The following is a 16,495-nucleotide window of genomic DNA, read 5'->3' as shown; positions in this document are numbered from 1 at the left end:
GGGTTTCTTTTGCCTATGATGTTTGCAAACTTAAAGCAAAAACTATGTTCTACTCTCTTGAAATATTTAACACATAGTACAAGTCAAAAACATATTTCAGATTTGTACAGGTTTGCTAATATTCAATATTTATTTTAGAAATTACATTAGTATTTAATGGGAAGAAATGGCCCAGGGAGAGTCATTTTTTTTAACTCCAAGATCATTAAGTAACATTTTTAATCTCCCAGGGGAAACAACAACAACAACAACAACAAATACCAACATCTATATTGGAAAAATAAATTATGTTAAGAATCAACAGTACTTTGCATTTTCTCTCCGGCATCTCATTAATTTTTAGATTCTCCATGGGCAGGTTATTGCTATTCTATTTTGTTGACATTTAGCATTTATTAAGTGCTCATAGTGACAGAAGTTTATAGAATACGTAAAAGTCTATTCTCAAGGTTCTTATATGCCTTGAAAAGTGGCAAATACACATATACTCTAATTTTTATAATATGTCTGTGCATCCTAAATCACAAGCTGTAAAATAGAATGGCATTATTTTCATTTTTGTTTTGTTTTGTTTTTTTAAAGAGTTAGCAGGATTTAGTCTCATAATCACTATTTCCTAGACTGCTGGGCAAATGAGGAAATCAGTCATGTTTTTCTTTCAAATCTGCTTCTTGAAGGATTTAGGGATCTTCTGTATCATATCCCACTATCAGCAGAAGGAGTTAAGAAGATCAGTAAATTATCAGCAATAGATTTACAGGAGCAAACTCCTCAAAGAAATTATTAATTTCCTGGAAAATGGTTTTGTTTTTTGTTTTTTGTTTTTTTGCCTGTGAGCTTTAATAAGCACCATTTAATATTTTGTTTTAAAGTAAACTATAGGGGCAAAAAAATTAAAAATTAAAAAAAGATAAACTAGGAAGAAAATGGTTTCCATGGGTTAAAAAGTTGTTGCTTTTAAATCACATGAAATAATTTTCCTCTAGATAACCTTTTAAAGAAGTAATAAACCATGCAGATCTGTTATGTTTTAATAAAAGAAATATAAAACAGTAGTGATTACTTGCATTATCAAGAAGTTCATATTTTACTAACTATATCCTTTTGTTATGAATTACTAGCTTTTTAACAAAAAAGCTGAGGACCAATTCATTCTTAACTGACTTTTGCTTGTGATTAAAAAAAAAAAACTTAGGAATTTAGAATATAAAGGAAATTTAATGAAATTTAATATGTTGACGGTTTCCTAAATTTCAGAGTACACTAATATTTCAAATACACTTAAAAGAAAGTTGCAGGTATACTTTTTTAATCTTCCTAGCACAGGTTTCCATGGTGAATGCTTTTAAAGAGTGCCATCTAGTGTTAACTTTGGAATTGCGATTCATGGATTAGAATATGGGGAATTTTAGACCCAGGATATGTAGAAATCAAACAGCTATAATAGTTAACAAAATTCTTAAGGAATAGGAGTTGAAAACACCCATCAGTTTCACCTCAAGATTGTATATGTTTGCATCTTTAAAATAACTTGTGCATATTCATGCATTCATTCAACAAATAATTCTTAATTTTATATATATATATATATATGTCTCAGGCCATGTTTATATACATGTTATATATATATAATATATATAATATAATATATATATATATATCGGGCTATGTTTTAGGCATTGTAGTAAACTATTCTCATAGAACATTCTATTTGTGTGTTACCACAGTGGTAAGTGCGAAGAAAAGCCTAGAATAGTGTTTTCAGGGTGGGTAGAGGTGGGGTTTTCAATTTAAATACAGTAGCCCAGGATCATCTCAGCAAGAAGTTGTTATTTAAATAAATACCTGAAAGAGATGAGGGTGTGTTCCAGGCACTGGAAACAACTGCAAAAGCTCTGTGGTTGGAACGTACCAAGTATTTTATTTTATTTTAATTTAATTTTTTTTAAGGATTTTATTTATTTGACAGAGACACATTGAGAGGGGGAACACAAGCAGGGGGAGTCAGATAGGGAGAGGCAGGCTTCCCGCTGAACAGGGAGCCCGTTGTGGGACTGGATCCCAGGACGCTGAGATCATGACCTGAGCTGAAGACAGACGCTTAACAACTGAGCCACCCAGGTGCCCCTGTACCTAGTATTTTAGAGGAATAGCAAGCCTCTTTGGCTGGAGCTGTGAGTGATGAGACCAAGGAGATCTTTAGGCCACTGTAGGAGTTTTGTCTTTTCTCTGAATAGAAGGGGAAGATATTTGAGTAGTGACATGATCTTACTCCATTTTTAACAGGATCACTTTGAATACTATGTTGAGAATAGACCAGAGTGGGAGATAGGACAGCAAGCAGAATATAATTGCTGTTATTTAGAGATAGGCGATGGCAGCTTGGATCACAGTGGGAGCAATGAAGATGGTGTGAAATAAGCATTTTGGATATATATTGAAGAGACAAAATAAGTTTTTAATGGATTGGTTATGGAGATGTGAAAGGGAAGAGTAACTAAGAATAACTTGAGATTTTTGGCCTGAGCAGCTAGAAGACGAGACTCCATTCACTGAGGTGGGGAGGATACATGAGGAGGCAGGTTTGGGGTGTGGGGGTGAGTGATTCTGGATATGTTAACTTGGAGAGATCTCGGTTATCAACATCTAAGTTATGGGGAACTTCAGATATTTTTCTGTTATAATAGCTCATCATATCAAAACCCACTCACCTTAGGAAAATTCATTTCTCACGAGGGAATGAATACATCCTCTCCCCATGGTTATTGTGTTATAGAGTCATAAAAGAGAAGCAGTGTGGGAGGACCAGCATGGCCAAAGCTTCTCCAGACAACTCCTAGTATTTTTGGTTATTTATTTCCCATTTTATTCGTCTCTTGTTCTTACCTATAGTGAGACCTCAAAGTACTTGACTGAGAGGGTTCTATTGCTAAGCACCTAAAGTATGCTTATTTTATTTATTTTTTTTAAAGATTTTATTTATTTATTTGACAGACAAAGATCAAAAGTAGGCAGAGAGGCAGGCAGAGAGAGGGGGTGGTGGGGAAGCAGGCTCCTTGCCAAGCAGGGAGACCAATGCAGGGCTCAATCCCAGGACCCTGAGATCATGACCCGAGTCAAAGGCAGAGGCTTTAACCACTGAGCCACCCAGATGCCCCGAAGTATGCTTATTTTAAAGGAGCTGGATAAAAATCACCCCAAGACTAGTTAATTGCACCAGGTGGAAATCTTTCTTTTGGAAGCCATTTATTCAGTCCAGGAACAAATTCTTGCAGAATCATATCTATTGCAAATCTTCACTGATTTCTAGAAAAAGTTTTTGAATATTCATCTTTCATTTCAGCTTCTAAGTTACTATATTCTAAGTCTATAACCACTTCAATTTATGCTGCAGGTGACCCAATGAAAGAAGAAAATGAAAGGCATTAAGAAAAGTCTTACAGAAGAATACCTATACTTGGACTTTTCTCACCAAATAGAAGGATGCATCTGTCCTCTTCATACATCTGTAACTTTGTTTCTGTTATCATACTGTGACTGCAAAATCTTTAAAGTTTGCTTAGTCCCTACTGGAGAAAGTACAGATATATCATTAAAAAATGTAGTGCCCCAGGATGTTGAAGTACAAATTATTTCAAGGCAAGAGCTTCCTCCAATAGTCCAGAATTGCTGTTTACCTGCAATAGTAGAAAAACCAGAAAATTTCTGTAGAGCAGGACTTGCTGTTGTACTGAGACACATAATCCAGAGATCATACGAAGCTGACCCCTCCAAGAAGGAAATTTTGGAACTTTTGGGGTTTAAGAAGACTTGCTTGAAAGCCTGTGCTGAAGTAAGTATGATGGCTCTTCTGTTACTTAAAGCCATAAAGGGATAACACATTTATTTGAACATCTATTTTAACCTTCTGTGGGAGAGGAATTAAATCCTGCTTACTTAAAAAAATCTCTAGTAAGCAATGAAATAAAGTAGTCCCTCATGTATGCCAGTACTTCAGGTACAGCGTCGAAAAATAAGAATTCAAGATTTATTTTGTGAGGTTTGGAGACACTATTTTTAGAGAATGACTTCTTTTTTTTTATCTTTTGTTTTAATTGAGAACTTTTTTTTTTAGGATTTTAATTATTTATTTGTAAGAGAGGGAGAAAGAACAAGCAGGGGGAGCAGCAGGCAGAGGGAGAAGCAGGCTCCCCGCTGAGCAAGGAGCCTAAATGTGGGGCTTGATCCCAGGACCCTGAGATCATGACCTGAGGTGAAGGCAGACCATTAGCCCACTGAGCCACCCAGGCATCCCTTAAGTGAGGACTTTAAAAGGAAATTTTACACATGAATAGGAGCTCAAGTAGCAGTGCTTTGAAACCGTATATTTTTAGGGGTGCATGTACTTCAAAGGCTTTGGGAAGGAAGGATTTATTCAGTAAGAGGATACAAGAGGATAGCATGTTTCCAGGTATAGGATTGCTAAACCGTTGTTTAGTGTTATGTTTAAAGCACTGTAATATGTCCCTTGATAGAGCATAAAAACCTAGCCCCGGCATGGCGTGGCTTCAGTCGTCAAAACCAGTCTTATTTCCCGATAGAAAGTTTTCTTCAAGCTACGTTGAAAGTAAAGACTCGATTTCTTCTGTTATTTTGTTTTTCAGGTCAGTCAGTGGACCAGGCTATGCGAACTCACCATCCCTTTAGCTATTGAGAATTTTCTTAGAGAATCTTCTGACCAGCACCCATCTATCCCTGCAGAAATACTACAGTTAGAGAAGAAGCTTAGCGAGCCTGTTAGAGTGCATAATGATGACAAACTCCGTAGGCAGAAGCTGAAGCAACAGAAGGCTGCTGGGGTCGGGCCTTCCCTTGCTAAGGAAAAAGCAATGGGCAAGGTGCATAGACAAGAAACATCTCAAGAGTTGGACTCTACATCTGAGAACCTGGAACTGAAAGTTGCATTCTCAAAGCTCACAGTACAGGAAGAACCAGCTGCCACCCACAGGGAGCCTCCTCACATCAGAAAAGCAAAAGCCTCTGACCTCCCACCTCTGGAGCATGTGTTTGCGGAGGGCCTCTACTTCACTTTGGCAGATATCGTACTCTTGCCTTGTATCCATCATTTTTTGGTAAGGTTTATCAGGAACGGATACGTTACTAGAAGTTTCAGTCTGTGAAATTGCCTAGCTCCTGGGCAAGTAATGATTTCCTATCTCGATTTTCCTATCTATAAAAAAGAGATCATAGTATCTATCCCATTGGATCATTGTGATGAAGAAATGACATTTTGTGTGAAGTATGAACAGTGTTTGGCAGTAAGTTCTTAATCTTAGTCATTATTATAACTTTTAATTTTGAAATGCTAAAATTTTGGCAGTTATGATTATTAATTTCAAATTACTCTCGCAATTACCTTCAAGTATTAGAGGCTCTAGTATTAAAACACTAAAAAATTCTTGCCAGCTGTATTTTCTAATTAAGTAGACACTTAAAATACTAATTACATTATGTTAGGTATTATTAAATCAGAAATATTTTATCATCGTGTCTGTGCATCTCTGTTCCTTATAAGATTACATTCTGTAGCTGGCTATGCTAGTCAGTGTTGTGGGAGAATATAAATGGAACGTTTTCTTTCTTCCTTTGAGTGTGTGTTTGTATGTGTGTGTATTTTTCCTCTCTGTGGAGGAAAAAAGAACAAGGTAAAAATAATACTAGAGTGAATGTGGGAAGCTATAGCTCTCTGCAGCTTTCCAGTTGGTTTTCAAGAGCTGCATTTTTCTTGCTTTGAAGCGTTTCACCCTTTCTCCTAAAAAGGCATCAGATATCAGATTTCATTCTCATGTATCACTAACACTTCAGGTATCTCTACTGACAAAATGAGAAATGATTTCTAATGAAAATCTACTTGGAAGCTGGTGGCTCACTAATAAGTTAGGTGGTATTAATCAATTGGCATTTTCTTAAAGAGGATTTCTTTTTTTTTTTTTCCAAAATAGAAACAAAATAAGATTAGGAACTAAAATAACTTCAGAATTAAAGGATGTGAAAAAGATTTGGGAATTGTTTAAGATTTTATTTATTTGACAGAGAGAGATCACAAGTAGACAGAGAGGGAGGCAGAGAGAGAGAGAGGGAAGCAGGCTCCCTGCTGAGCAGGGAGCCCGATGTGGGGCTCGATCCCAGGACCCTGAGATCATGACCTAAGCCAAAGGCAGAGGCTTTAACCCACTGAGCCACCCAGGCGCCCCAGATTTGGGAATTGTTTAGATGTCGATTAGTATTTTAAATGTTGTATGTAGAGAACCCACAGAGCTGGATGGGGAGAAGACATCAACTTTTTTTTTTTTCCTAGTCCAGTGATTCTAAATTCTCTTACTCCTGACTTTCCCCTTTATTACCAACTTCAGTCATTACAGCAGTTATTCGATACGTATTATGAAATTCTGTTGGTGTTCATGGCATCTTGGTCTTCTTGGATAACTGTGTTTGTTTTTAATTTTGTAATAATTGAATCAAAGTGGCACATCCACTAATTGATTCATTTGAGGAAGTTGTTGAAAGTCTACTGTATATAGCAGGTACTCTTGTAGGCACTGGAAATAGAGTGATGAACAAAACAAATAAGGTCCCAACCCTCATGGAGTTAATATTCTAGTGGGGGGGGATAGAAATGAACAAGTAAACAAGTAAATAATATATATTTACTTAATAGCAAGTGGTACAAAGAAAGTAAAACTGTTAGAGAAGATGAGTGTCTCCTTGCAAAAGCAACAAAACAAATATAAAATTGGATTTACCAATGTAAATTCAATGGGTTTTGTCAGGCACCTTCCAAAACAAAGTGCTGGGCTATTTGCTTAACTTCGCATGAATCTATGTAGTTGATTTTAGATGATTATCCAAACATCCATTTCCAGGTAGTTTGCATTTGATTTTAGCTTAATTTAAAAGTATTCACCTAATTAGGATCACTTGAGGCTGAAGTATTTTTAATTGGGAGGGATATTTTTTTCTCTTCAATCAGGTGGGGCATCTACTAACTGCTACTACATAAATTTACCTAATACTCACTGAAAAACCTTGTTCTTAGTTTAAAATAGAGGAAAACTTGTATACTCAGCCTTTATTATTACATGTATTCTATGATTAATTTTTCCTCTTTTGACATTTATGGTAAACTAATTCTCAACAGTATTTTCCTCTGTTTGTATTTTTCTTGGATCTGCATATTTTCTTTCAGGAATTAATCTTTCTTTGCCAAAGTAAGATATTGTTGATATTGTTTCTGTTATGTTTATTTTGCTCCTTTAAGTCATCTTGGTTATGAAGCCATTGTTTGAGTTCAGGTAGTGGCTTTGATGCAGAGCATTTATGCTTGCATTAATTAACACACATTGAGGTGATGGAGTGGTGATCCAAATGGTCCACTTAGGATCAAGTTCATGATGAGGAAGGAAATTCAGGTTACTACTAGGTTGGGATCAGAAATATAGAGCCGAACCTAGAGCAAGGATATTTGGCTATAGGAATAAGGCCAACAATATAAAAGGACAGTCAATTTTGCAAAGTTAAGGTCTGGAATACCAGAAGTCAAAATTAGAAGAGTTAGAGAAAATATACAGTTGTGCTAAACAGAAGAAAGCCAAAGATGCAAAAACAATAGTAGATAGAATAGCCAAGTTACTGTGTCTAAACTTGCTTCATGCTTTTCTTCCTTTTTAGTGGTTAACCCAATAGCACCCATGGAAGGTGTCTGATAAAATCCTCTCTGGGAAGTTTCAGGAACAGACTTTAAAAAGAATAGATTAAAACGCACACCTCTTATGATTTCCATTTTTTAAGTCATTTTCAAGCATCTTCTAGTAGTTACTATAGCAAGCATATAGGAGAAACAGCAATGAATAGTTGTACTCAGGCACAATCCTGATATTCCCTGATACCAGAAAATTGTATAGTTATTTTTAAGTTGCTACTAGTAAGCAAGTATACTTTGATAAGACTATTTAAAAAATTATTCTACTCCCTTAAGACAAAATTTGCCATTTTATAAAATATTTTTGTAATTTGAACTCTTAGGATTTAACTTTTTACATGTTAACTTCTAATGCTTCGAATTGCGTTTTTTAAAAAAAGTATGACACATTTATTGCTTAAGTAAAATTATTGTAGAAATTGATTTTTAAGCAAAAGTACCGATGTTAAATGTCTCTTTCACTTTCCCTGTTGTCGTAAAATTAGGAATAAAATGGGAATCTCACTATTGCCTGGCACAAAGTATGGATGCCACTTATTTAGTTGTTAATTTGTATATTCCATATCTTCTCCTATGCATTAGGTCCTCAAGAGTTTTCAGTTTTAACCAGCCAGTTCTAATTTATAAGAAAAAATGAAAAATTGGGATTATATTTCTATCCAGTTGACTGCTTACACTGCTCACCTTAACATCTGTTAGTTATGACCTATTTTCAAAAGAGTAAACATGACTAAGAAAGTGACATAAAGTAAAAACAAAACATTTTATATAATAAATGAATAGAAGGTGATGCAGAGGAGGAGATATTTTGGATAAATGTAACATCTTGCTTCTCTCCAGGCAAGTTTTGCTGACCCTTATTACAATTAACTACAAAACCATTAGGGTTTCATTTTATGCTCTTGGTAGCAGCAGTTTTTTATCATTGTTTAAGAATAAATAATCTTATTTTCTTGTCTATAAGTAACTGTGATATTTATAATAATTTTGATCTTATCAGGCAGGTAAGTTTTTTAAAAATCATTTCTTAGGAGCAAATATAATTTGCATCTCACCCATTTTTCATTAGCCACTTCCTTAAATTTATCTTCTTGAGTGTAATGAATGTGGTTCAGTACCTCCTGAGCTGTCTGGATATTAGCAGAGCAGCCTGGCATGTTGATTAAATGGGATGACCTGTCATATGGTGTAAAACTCCCTGATTTCTCTTAAACATGAATTATTGTTACTCAATCAGAACTTATTTTCCAGTAGAAGGAAAGATGCCATATGCATTTAACAAATAAGACTAAAGCACTACCAAGAGGAGGACAAGAAAGGTGAAGAAATTAGAATATTTCTTATTTGATTAATTTATCACGACTTAAGCTCAGTTCCCTTATCACATAAGCTATTTCCAGGCAATTAAGAATTTTGGCAAGGGGATGCCTGGGTGGCCCAGTCCTTTAAGCATCAGACTTGTGATTCCAGCTCAGGTCACAATGTCAGGGTCATAAGATCAAGCCCTGCCTTGGGTTCATGCTGGGCACGGAGACTGCTTAAGATTCTCTCTCTGTCTCAGTAAAGAAGGAAAGAAGGAAGGAGGGGAGGGAAGGAGGGAGGATGAATTAATGAATTTTGGTGAGAATTATAAACTGATTCCCAGAGTACCATTTAGACAGTATATTTCAAACTCTTTTACTTTAACTCACAGTAAATAATGCATCTTACAGGTGATTGAGCATACTTACACAAATATCTTGTATACATTAAATGTATTATAAAGCAACCCACCTTACTACATGCTGTATACTCTGGTATTTTTCCATTTTATGCCATTTTTGAAACTATGTTAATTTCACAACTTTCTCACAGCTCATAAACCGTTGTTTGAAAAACACTAATTGAGATTATTCTTTGAAGCTAATAAATAGTTCCTTGATCATTTGTTCACTCAACAGAATATTATTTGTAAGGTGGTGTTTTAAGTGCTTGCTTTATGCAAAAACAGTTAGACATAAACCTTGCTCTTACAATTACTTGTGCTTATTTAAAGGCCAGTTAAAATAGACTAAAATATATGTGCATGTTTATTTTTCATTAATTTTCTGTCTTTTCTGGCTTCTGCTTTGGTACTGATTATTATTAGATATATTTGTCAAGATTTTCTTGATTTGACCTTTTTATTTATCTATTTGTTCATAATCACCAGTCATAATTTGTTGGTGATATTATTACTGTCTCTATGGAAACAACATTCAGTGCCTCAAAAAGAGGCAAGAACGTTCTAATTTTTAAAGAAATTTAAGTTTGGTGGTGATGGTAGGGAGAAAGTATATGGCCAAGAGAAAACAAAAAGATAATTTAAATCAGGAGTAATGGCTTCACATTTTCTAATTTGAATAAAAAGCCTTCCTTTAAGTGCTGTGTTATAAAAAATTCCCTCTAACTGACTCTAGTTATCTTTTCACTTCTAAATACTATAATTGTATCTTTTATCTTTTTACTATTTTACTTCAGTGAAATCTCCTCCTTACTCCATCAAGCCTATTTTAAAAATATGGTTCTGAGAGTGTTTTTTACATTACTTTTAGGTAATACTGATTTGATTCTGTGTAAGATTTCATACATTCAAGGAAGAAGACTTCACAAAAGGAAAAAAAAAGAAAGAATTTCAGATCACTATTAAAATAAGAGTACAGCCTCTCCATTTCTCTCATTCCCGCACTTCCCTAGTGAGTATATAACTTCCACTGAGGTTCCTCAAAATATACCAGTGACTGTAGACTCTATATAGATATCAAATTATAATCATTTAAAAATACCACATAACATACTTTGAGGAAATCAACCCTTCAACTTATTTCAATTCTTTCCCCATTAACCACTTAAACTCATGTTCATAAATAAGTACATATTAAGTATTTGAGGTTTTTGACTAAGCAGTGTCCATTTACTCTCTATTGACCCATTTACTCTCTATATTTAGTGCGTTGAGAACTTTTGAAATATAATGAGGGTCAGGGACAGTGGAATGTGTTCTTGCCCATGAGTTGTTGGTTTTTTTTTTTTTTAAGATTTTATTTATTTATCTGACAGAGAGAGATCACAAGTAGGCAGAGAGGCAGGCAGAGAGAGAGGGGGAAGTAGGCTCACTGCTGAGCAGAGAGCCCGATGCGGGGCTCGAACCCAGGACCCTGAGATCATGACCTGAGCTGAAGGCAGAGGCTTAACCCATGGAACCACCCAGGTGCCCTGCCCATGAGTTATTAATGAAGGGGTTTCTAGATTTGAACGAAGTTGACTAAGGAAGAATTTTTAGAGGGACATAAAAATATACTAACAATGAAAGATGATAGAAACTGGAATGCAAGGTATAAAATTTTCAAAAATGATTTTCAATTATAGGATATATAGTCATGTTATTTCTATTATCTTAGAATAATCTATTCATATTTTTTGCCCTTTTTCCTCTAAATATTATTCTTTTCCATTTTAGATGTATATATGTAAATATATAAATATATATAAAATATATAATAATATAATAATAAATGTATAAGTAAAAAATAAAATATATAAATATATATAATATAAAATATTTTATATACTTATATATATTGGGGGGCTTGTAGTATAGTCAGTATGTGAGTACATTCTTAGTTTGTGCATATGTAATATTTATTATTCTTCAAATAATTCGCAAATACCTTTTGGGCCTTGATTATTGCTAAGACATTAGTCCCTTGTCAGTCTTATTTAAATAGTATATTTTGATTTTTAAAATTTCTTTAAAAGATAGACTTGTTTACAATAATTCTAAGTTTATAGTAAAGTTGAGCAGAAAGTACAGAGAATTCCCAGATACCTCCTGTCCCCACCTATACAGTTTCCTCTACCATCAACACTCTGCACCAGACTGGTACATTTATTACAACTCATAAACTTCCATTAACGCATTACTATAACCCAAACCATAGTTTCTATTAGGGTTGACTCTTTGGGCTATGCATTCTGTGAGTTTTGACAAATGGATGATATGCATCCATCATTATTGTATCATACAGAATTGCTTTACTTCCCTAAAAATCTGTGCTCCACCTATTTACCCCTCTGTCCTAACCCCTGACAACCATTGATCCTTTTGTTGTCTTCATAGTTTTACCTTTTCCAGAATGTCATATATTTGGAGTTATACAGTATGTACCCCTCATATTGGCTTCTTTTACTTAGTAATATGCTTTTAATGTTCCTCTATGTCTTTTCATAGCTTGATGAGTTCATTTCTTTTTAGTGCTGAATAATATTTTAAGGTTTGGATATTTATCCGTTCATCTATTGAAGAACATCTTGGTTGCTTCCGAGTTTGGGCAGTTATGAATAAAACTGCTATAGACATCCATGTGCTGCTTTTTACAGGGGCATAAGTTCTCAACTCATTTGTAGTGCAATTGCTGAATCATATGGTGAGAGTTGTTTAGCTTTGTAAGAATTGTCAAACTGTCTTTCAAAGTGGCTGTCCCATTTTGCATTCCCACGAGCAGTGAATGAGAGTTCCCGTTGCTCCACATCCTTGCCAGCTTTTGCTGTTGTCAGGGTTTTGCATTTTCACCCTTCTGTTAGGTGTATAATGGTGTCTCCTTGTTGTAACTTGTAATTCTTTAATGATATAAGATGACAAATATTTTCTCATACATTTATTTGCCAACTGTGTATCTTTGTTGTCATATATATAACTGCCAACTACATAATTCTGAGGTGTCTTTTCAGATCTTTTGCCCATCTTTTTAATTGGTTGTTTGTTTTCTTGTTGAGTTGCCCCAACTTATATATTGTGAAATGAATATTAAAAGTATGGGAAACATTTCACTAAAGAAGATATTTGAATGGCAAATCAGTACATGATGCTAAACATCATTAGTCACAGGGAAATACAAATCAAAATCATGGTGAGATACTACCACACATCCAGTAGAATAGTTCGAATAAAAAAGACTGACAATACCAGTGATTGGCAAGATTTGGAGAAACTGGGACATTTTCTAGTGGATATAAAATGGTACAACCATCAGAGAGAGGAGTTAGGCAGTTTCTTTAAAACTGAAGCATACCATTTCCATACAGCCTAGCAACTTGGCTCCTAGTATCTACTCCTAAGAAATGAAGAACATTCATGCACAAACACTGATGCATGAGTTCATACAGCAATATCATTTATAATGATCAAAAACTGAAAACAATGCAAATGTCCATCAACTACTAAATGGATAAGCAAAATATATTATTCCACGCAATTACTACTACTTATAATGAAAAGAAACAAACTACTGGGGCGCCTGGATGGCTCAGAGCGTTAAGCCTCTGCCTTCGGCTCAGGTCATGATCTCAGGGTCTCATGATCAAGCCCCACATCTGGCTCTCTGCTCCGCGGGGAGCCTGCTTCCCCCCACCTCTCTCTCTGCCTGCCTCTCTGCCTACTGGTGATTTCTGTCAAATAAATAAATAAAATCTTAAAAAAGAAAAAAAAGGAAACAAACTACTGATAAATGCAACTACATGATGAACCTCAGAAACTTAATGCTGAGTGAAAAAAGACAAATTTTATGATTCCACTTATATGAAATACTAGAGAAGGCAAATCACATGGAAACCAAATCAGTGGTTGCTTGCAACTAACTGGGGAAGAAGAGATTGACTGCAGGTGGTCACAATGGAAGCTTTTGGTGTGATTTAAGTGTTCTAATACTGGATTGTGGTGGTAGTTACATAACCGTATGAATCTGCTAAAACTTACTGTTTGAACCATACAATTAAAATGTGTGAATTTTATGGTACGTAAAGGTACCTCGATGGCTATTATAAAAGACAGTATGTAATAGTATGTTTTGTTCTTTGCCTGCCTAGGTAATTATCTGCAAGAAACTTTCTGAAAAGCTGATAGAATTTCCACTGTTGGCTGCTTGGTACCAGAGGATTCAGGAAGTGCCAAGAGTAAAAACAGCAGCTTCTCAGTGTGGAATACAATTTCTCCGTTTACCAGAGTTGCTGACCACCTCAAACAAACAAGATTCAAACTTAAGTGAGGTCGCAGGTGTAGAGGAGCAAAATGATGCTTCATTTATAGGAGGACCAAGGCCCACTATGACCAAGTTAATGGTACTTAAAATGTTTTTCTGAAAATTTTCTTTGAAAAATTTCATGTGATAACGTTGTTGAGCATTCTACCGCAACTTGTAATCATTTATGCACATTATTTTTGTTTTAAATTTTATTTGTAACTCTTTTATATCACTCTTACCTAATTAATATTTCTATATCTTTTGTATATAAATGAGGTATAGTAAATTGAAGATTTTTATTAGTATATGTCTTTGGAGTCAAAACTTTTTTTTTTCTTAATATTCAAGACATTGGCTAAGGTCATATCACATTTGGTCAAATTGTTTTAACCTGATTTTTTTGTTGCAAGGTTTTGGTCTCAGTTTTTAAGTTTTGAGATGATGATTTGAAGTTAAAGATTATGAAAATGAATATCTCAATTTACTTTCCAAGGTTTTGTCTAAATTTAAGATTTTTAGTTCTTTGAATTTTGTTTTTACTTTCTTATTTTAATGCTTTTTTATGTAACACATAGGATTTTTTTTTCTCTCTTTGCAGCAAGATTTGTTTCTGATAATACTAATTGTAGAAATTTTCCCAATAGGCTTTATTTTCTCTACAATTCTAAACAATTTACAAAAATGTTTTGCTTTTAACTTCAACTACTTAAAGATTTATTTAAATAGAGGAAAGATCAGGAAGTAATTTGAGCTATTCATCTGAGTCATACTGGAAAAATATTCATTATATTTCCCTACTTGAGTTAGGAAGTATTTGAGTTCTGTGATTAACAGGAAGTTTGGTGAATTAGAAAAGCACAAGATTTTTGTAGTGATATCATCCCCTTATCTCATCATTTAAGCTTTGTTAGTCTAGTGATGAAACAATGAAATAGGATTTTATAGTTGATTTTAGAAGAAGGTACCAAGGCATGTCCAAATCTTGATCAGATGACTATACTGTGTAGGGATCTCAGTTTCACATCTTGAATTTTTCTAAATAAATAATAATCAATAGAATAATTTGCTTTGCATTAAAATACTAATTTTCAAAATTTCAACTAAAAATCTGCTTTTAATTCATACTTAAACACAGTCTTGAAAGAAAATTAGTGATTCAGATTTTTCTACCTGTTTTTCTAGCAATAAAATGACAATAGGAAAAATATTTGTATTTTATACATATTAAAAATATTGGGGTGCCTGGGTGGCTCAGTGGGTTAAAGCCTCTGCCTTCGGCTCAGGTCATGATCCCAGGGTCCTGGATCGAGCCCCGCATCGGCCTCTCTGCTCAGCAGGGAGCCTGCTTCCCTTCTTCTCTCTCTCTCTGCCTGCCTCTGTGCCTACTTGTGATCTCTGTCTGTCAAATAAATAAATAAAATCTTAAAAAAAAAAATAAAAAAAATAAAAATATTTATATACAATGAGAAATCAATAACAAATTTGAATTCAGGAAAAGTTAACAATTATAAAAATAACCTGTCTTGTAATAACATAAAAAATAAAATGTCCTGAATTTTTAATTCCAGGGGATGTGTTAGTTCAGGTCCCTCAAACAGACCCAAGATGGGGTTGGATATGCAAGAGGTCTACTGAGGGAAATCTGTGAGGTAAAGTGGGGAGGGAGACAGAGGCAGCTGCAAGAGCCTTCAGTCTATGATGCAGGTTTGACCTCTGTGCATGAGACAGGGAAGGAAGGATGATAGGGTTAGAAAAGCTTTAGACATCATTGCAGGTCTAAGAAAGTTTTGGCAAGCCAGTGGGGAATCCTTGAGGCTAAATCATCTGTCAGAAAGTTCCGTGTTTCTCAGGAATAGGCCTGCCATGGTATCTCAGCCACTCTCAGGCATTTGCTTGGGAGCAGCCCATACGAAGACTACTAGGGTCCAGGAGACTTGGATTCTATTCCCAGCTTTGTAGCTAAGCAAACATTGTGACCTTCAGTATGTTGTTTAACCAAAGGGTCTTCATTTCTCAATTTATAAATTAGGAGAGTACAGTAGATATTTTGTACAATCCTTTTCTGATTTCAAATCTCATGATTATATAAAAAATGGGACATTACATTAATAATTTTTTTAAAAGGCTCAAATCTGAAAATCAGTTAAAATTTCTATTTTCATTTAATTCTAACTTGAAAGTACATATTAGATACAATAAATGTTTCTTTTTAGCAGGACATTATTTTTGCTACTTATTGGTGAATTATTGACATTTGTTTGGAAAATTAGTATTATATCAAAATAATAAATTATGTGAAGGTAACAGTAACTATTAATTTTTGTGTAGTCACAGTATTTTGTGCCAATTACATAAGGACAAATGAAATTGGTGCCAAGTGGAAGTATCAAGTAGTGAAGTATTAGGAGCATTCACATCTCACTTTTTTCTCCCTTTTGTTTTCTTTGGCATACACTTGCCCCTAAAATTTCCCTTATTCTCCAAAGGTTTTAGATTTATTTATTCATTTAGTCCAAAAAATGTATGTTTAGTCATTATTTTGAATGTGGGATATCTGAAGAACAAATTGGACTACCTTCATCGGCCTTATATTCTGGTGGGGGAGGTAAATAAAAAACATGAATGTGTTAACACATTAGGTAATGATAAGTGCAACAAAAAGTAATATGGGGAAAGGGGTGGAGGTTATGTGGGTGGGAGGGAGGCTTATCTGACTAGG

General features: G+C 34.6%; 1 protein-coding gene across 4 annotated transcripts in view; it reads left to right on the top strand.

Annotated features, from left to right (window-relative positions):
- GSTCD (glutathione S-transferase C-terminal domain containing) overlaps positions 1-16,495 on the top strand; it is a 132,476-nt gene that overhangs the window by 6,425 nt on the left and 109,556 nt on the right. For all 4 annotated transcript variants that reach the window (XM_032860458.1, XM_032860450.1, XM_032860442.1 and 1 more), the window contains exons 2-4: positions 3,395-3,832; positions 4,644-5,111; positions 13,622-13,873. In XM_032860458.1, coding sequence (XP_032716349.1) covers positions 3,416-3,832; positions 4,644-5,111; positions 13,622-13,873 — 1,137 coding nt within the window. In that variant the 5' untranslated portion in view covers positions 3,395-3,415. The remainder of the gene's footprint in view (positions 1-3,394; positions 3,833-4,643; positions 5,112-13,621; positions 13,874-16,495) is intronic.

The sequence above is a fragment of the Lontra canadensis genome, unplaced genomic scaffold (assembly GCF_010015895.1).
Source record: "Lontra canadensis isolate GAN:19392208 unplaced genomic scaffold, GSC_riverotter_1.0 scaffold1, whole genome shotgun sequence".
Taxonomy (NCBI): Eukaryota; Metazoa; Chordata; class Mammalia; order Carnivora; family Mustelidae; genus Lontra; species Lontra canadensis.
This window is presented reverse-complemented; position numbering and strand designations above follow the sequence as displayed.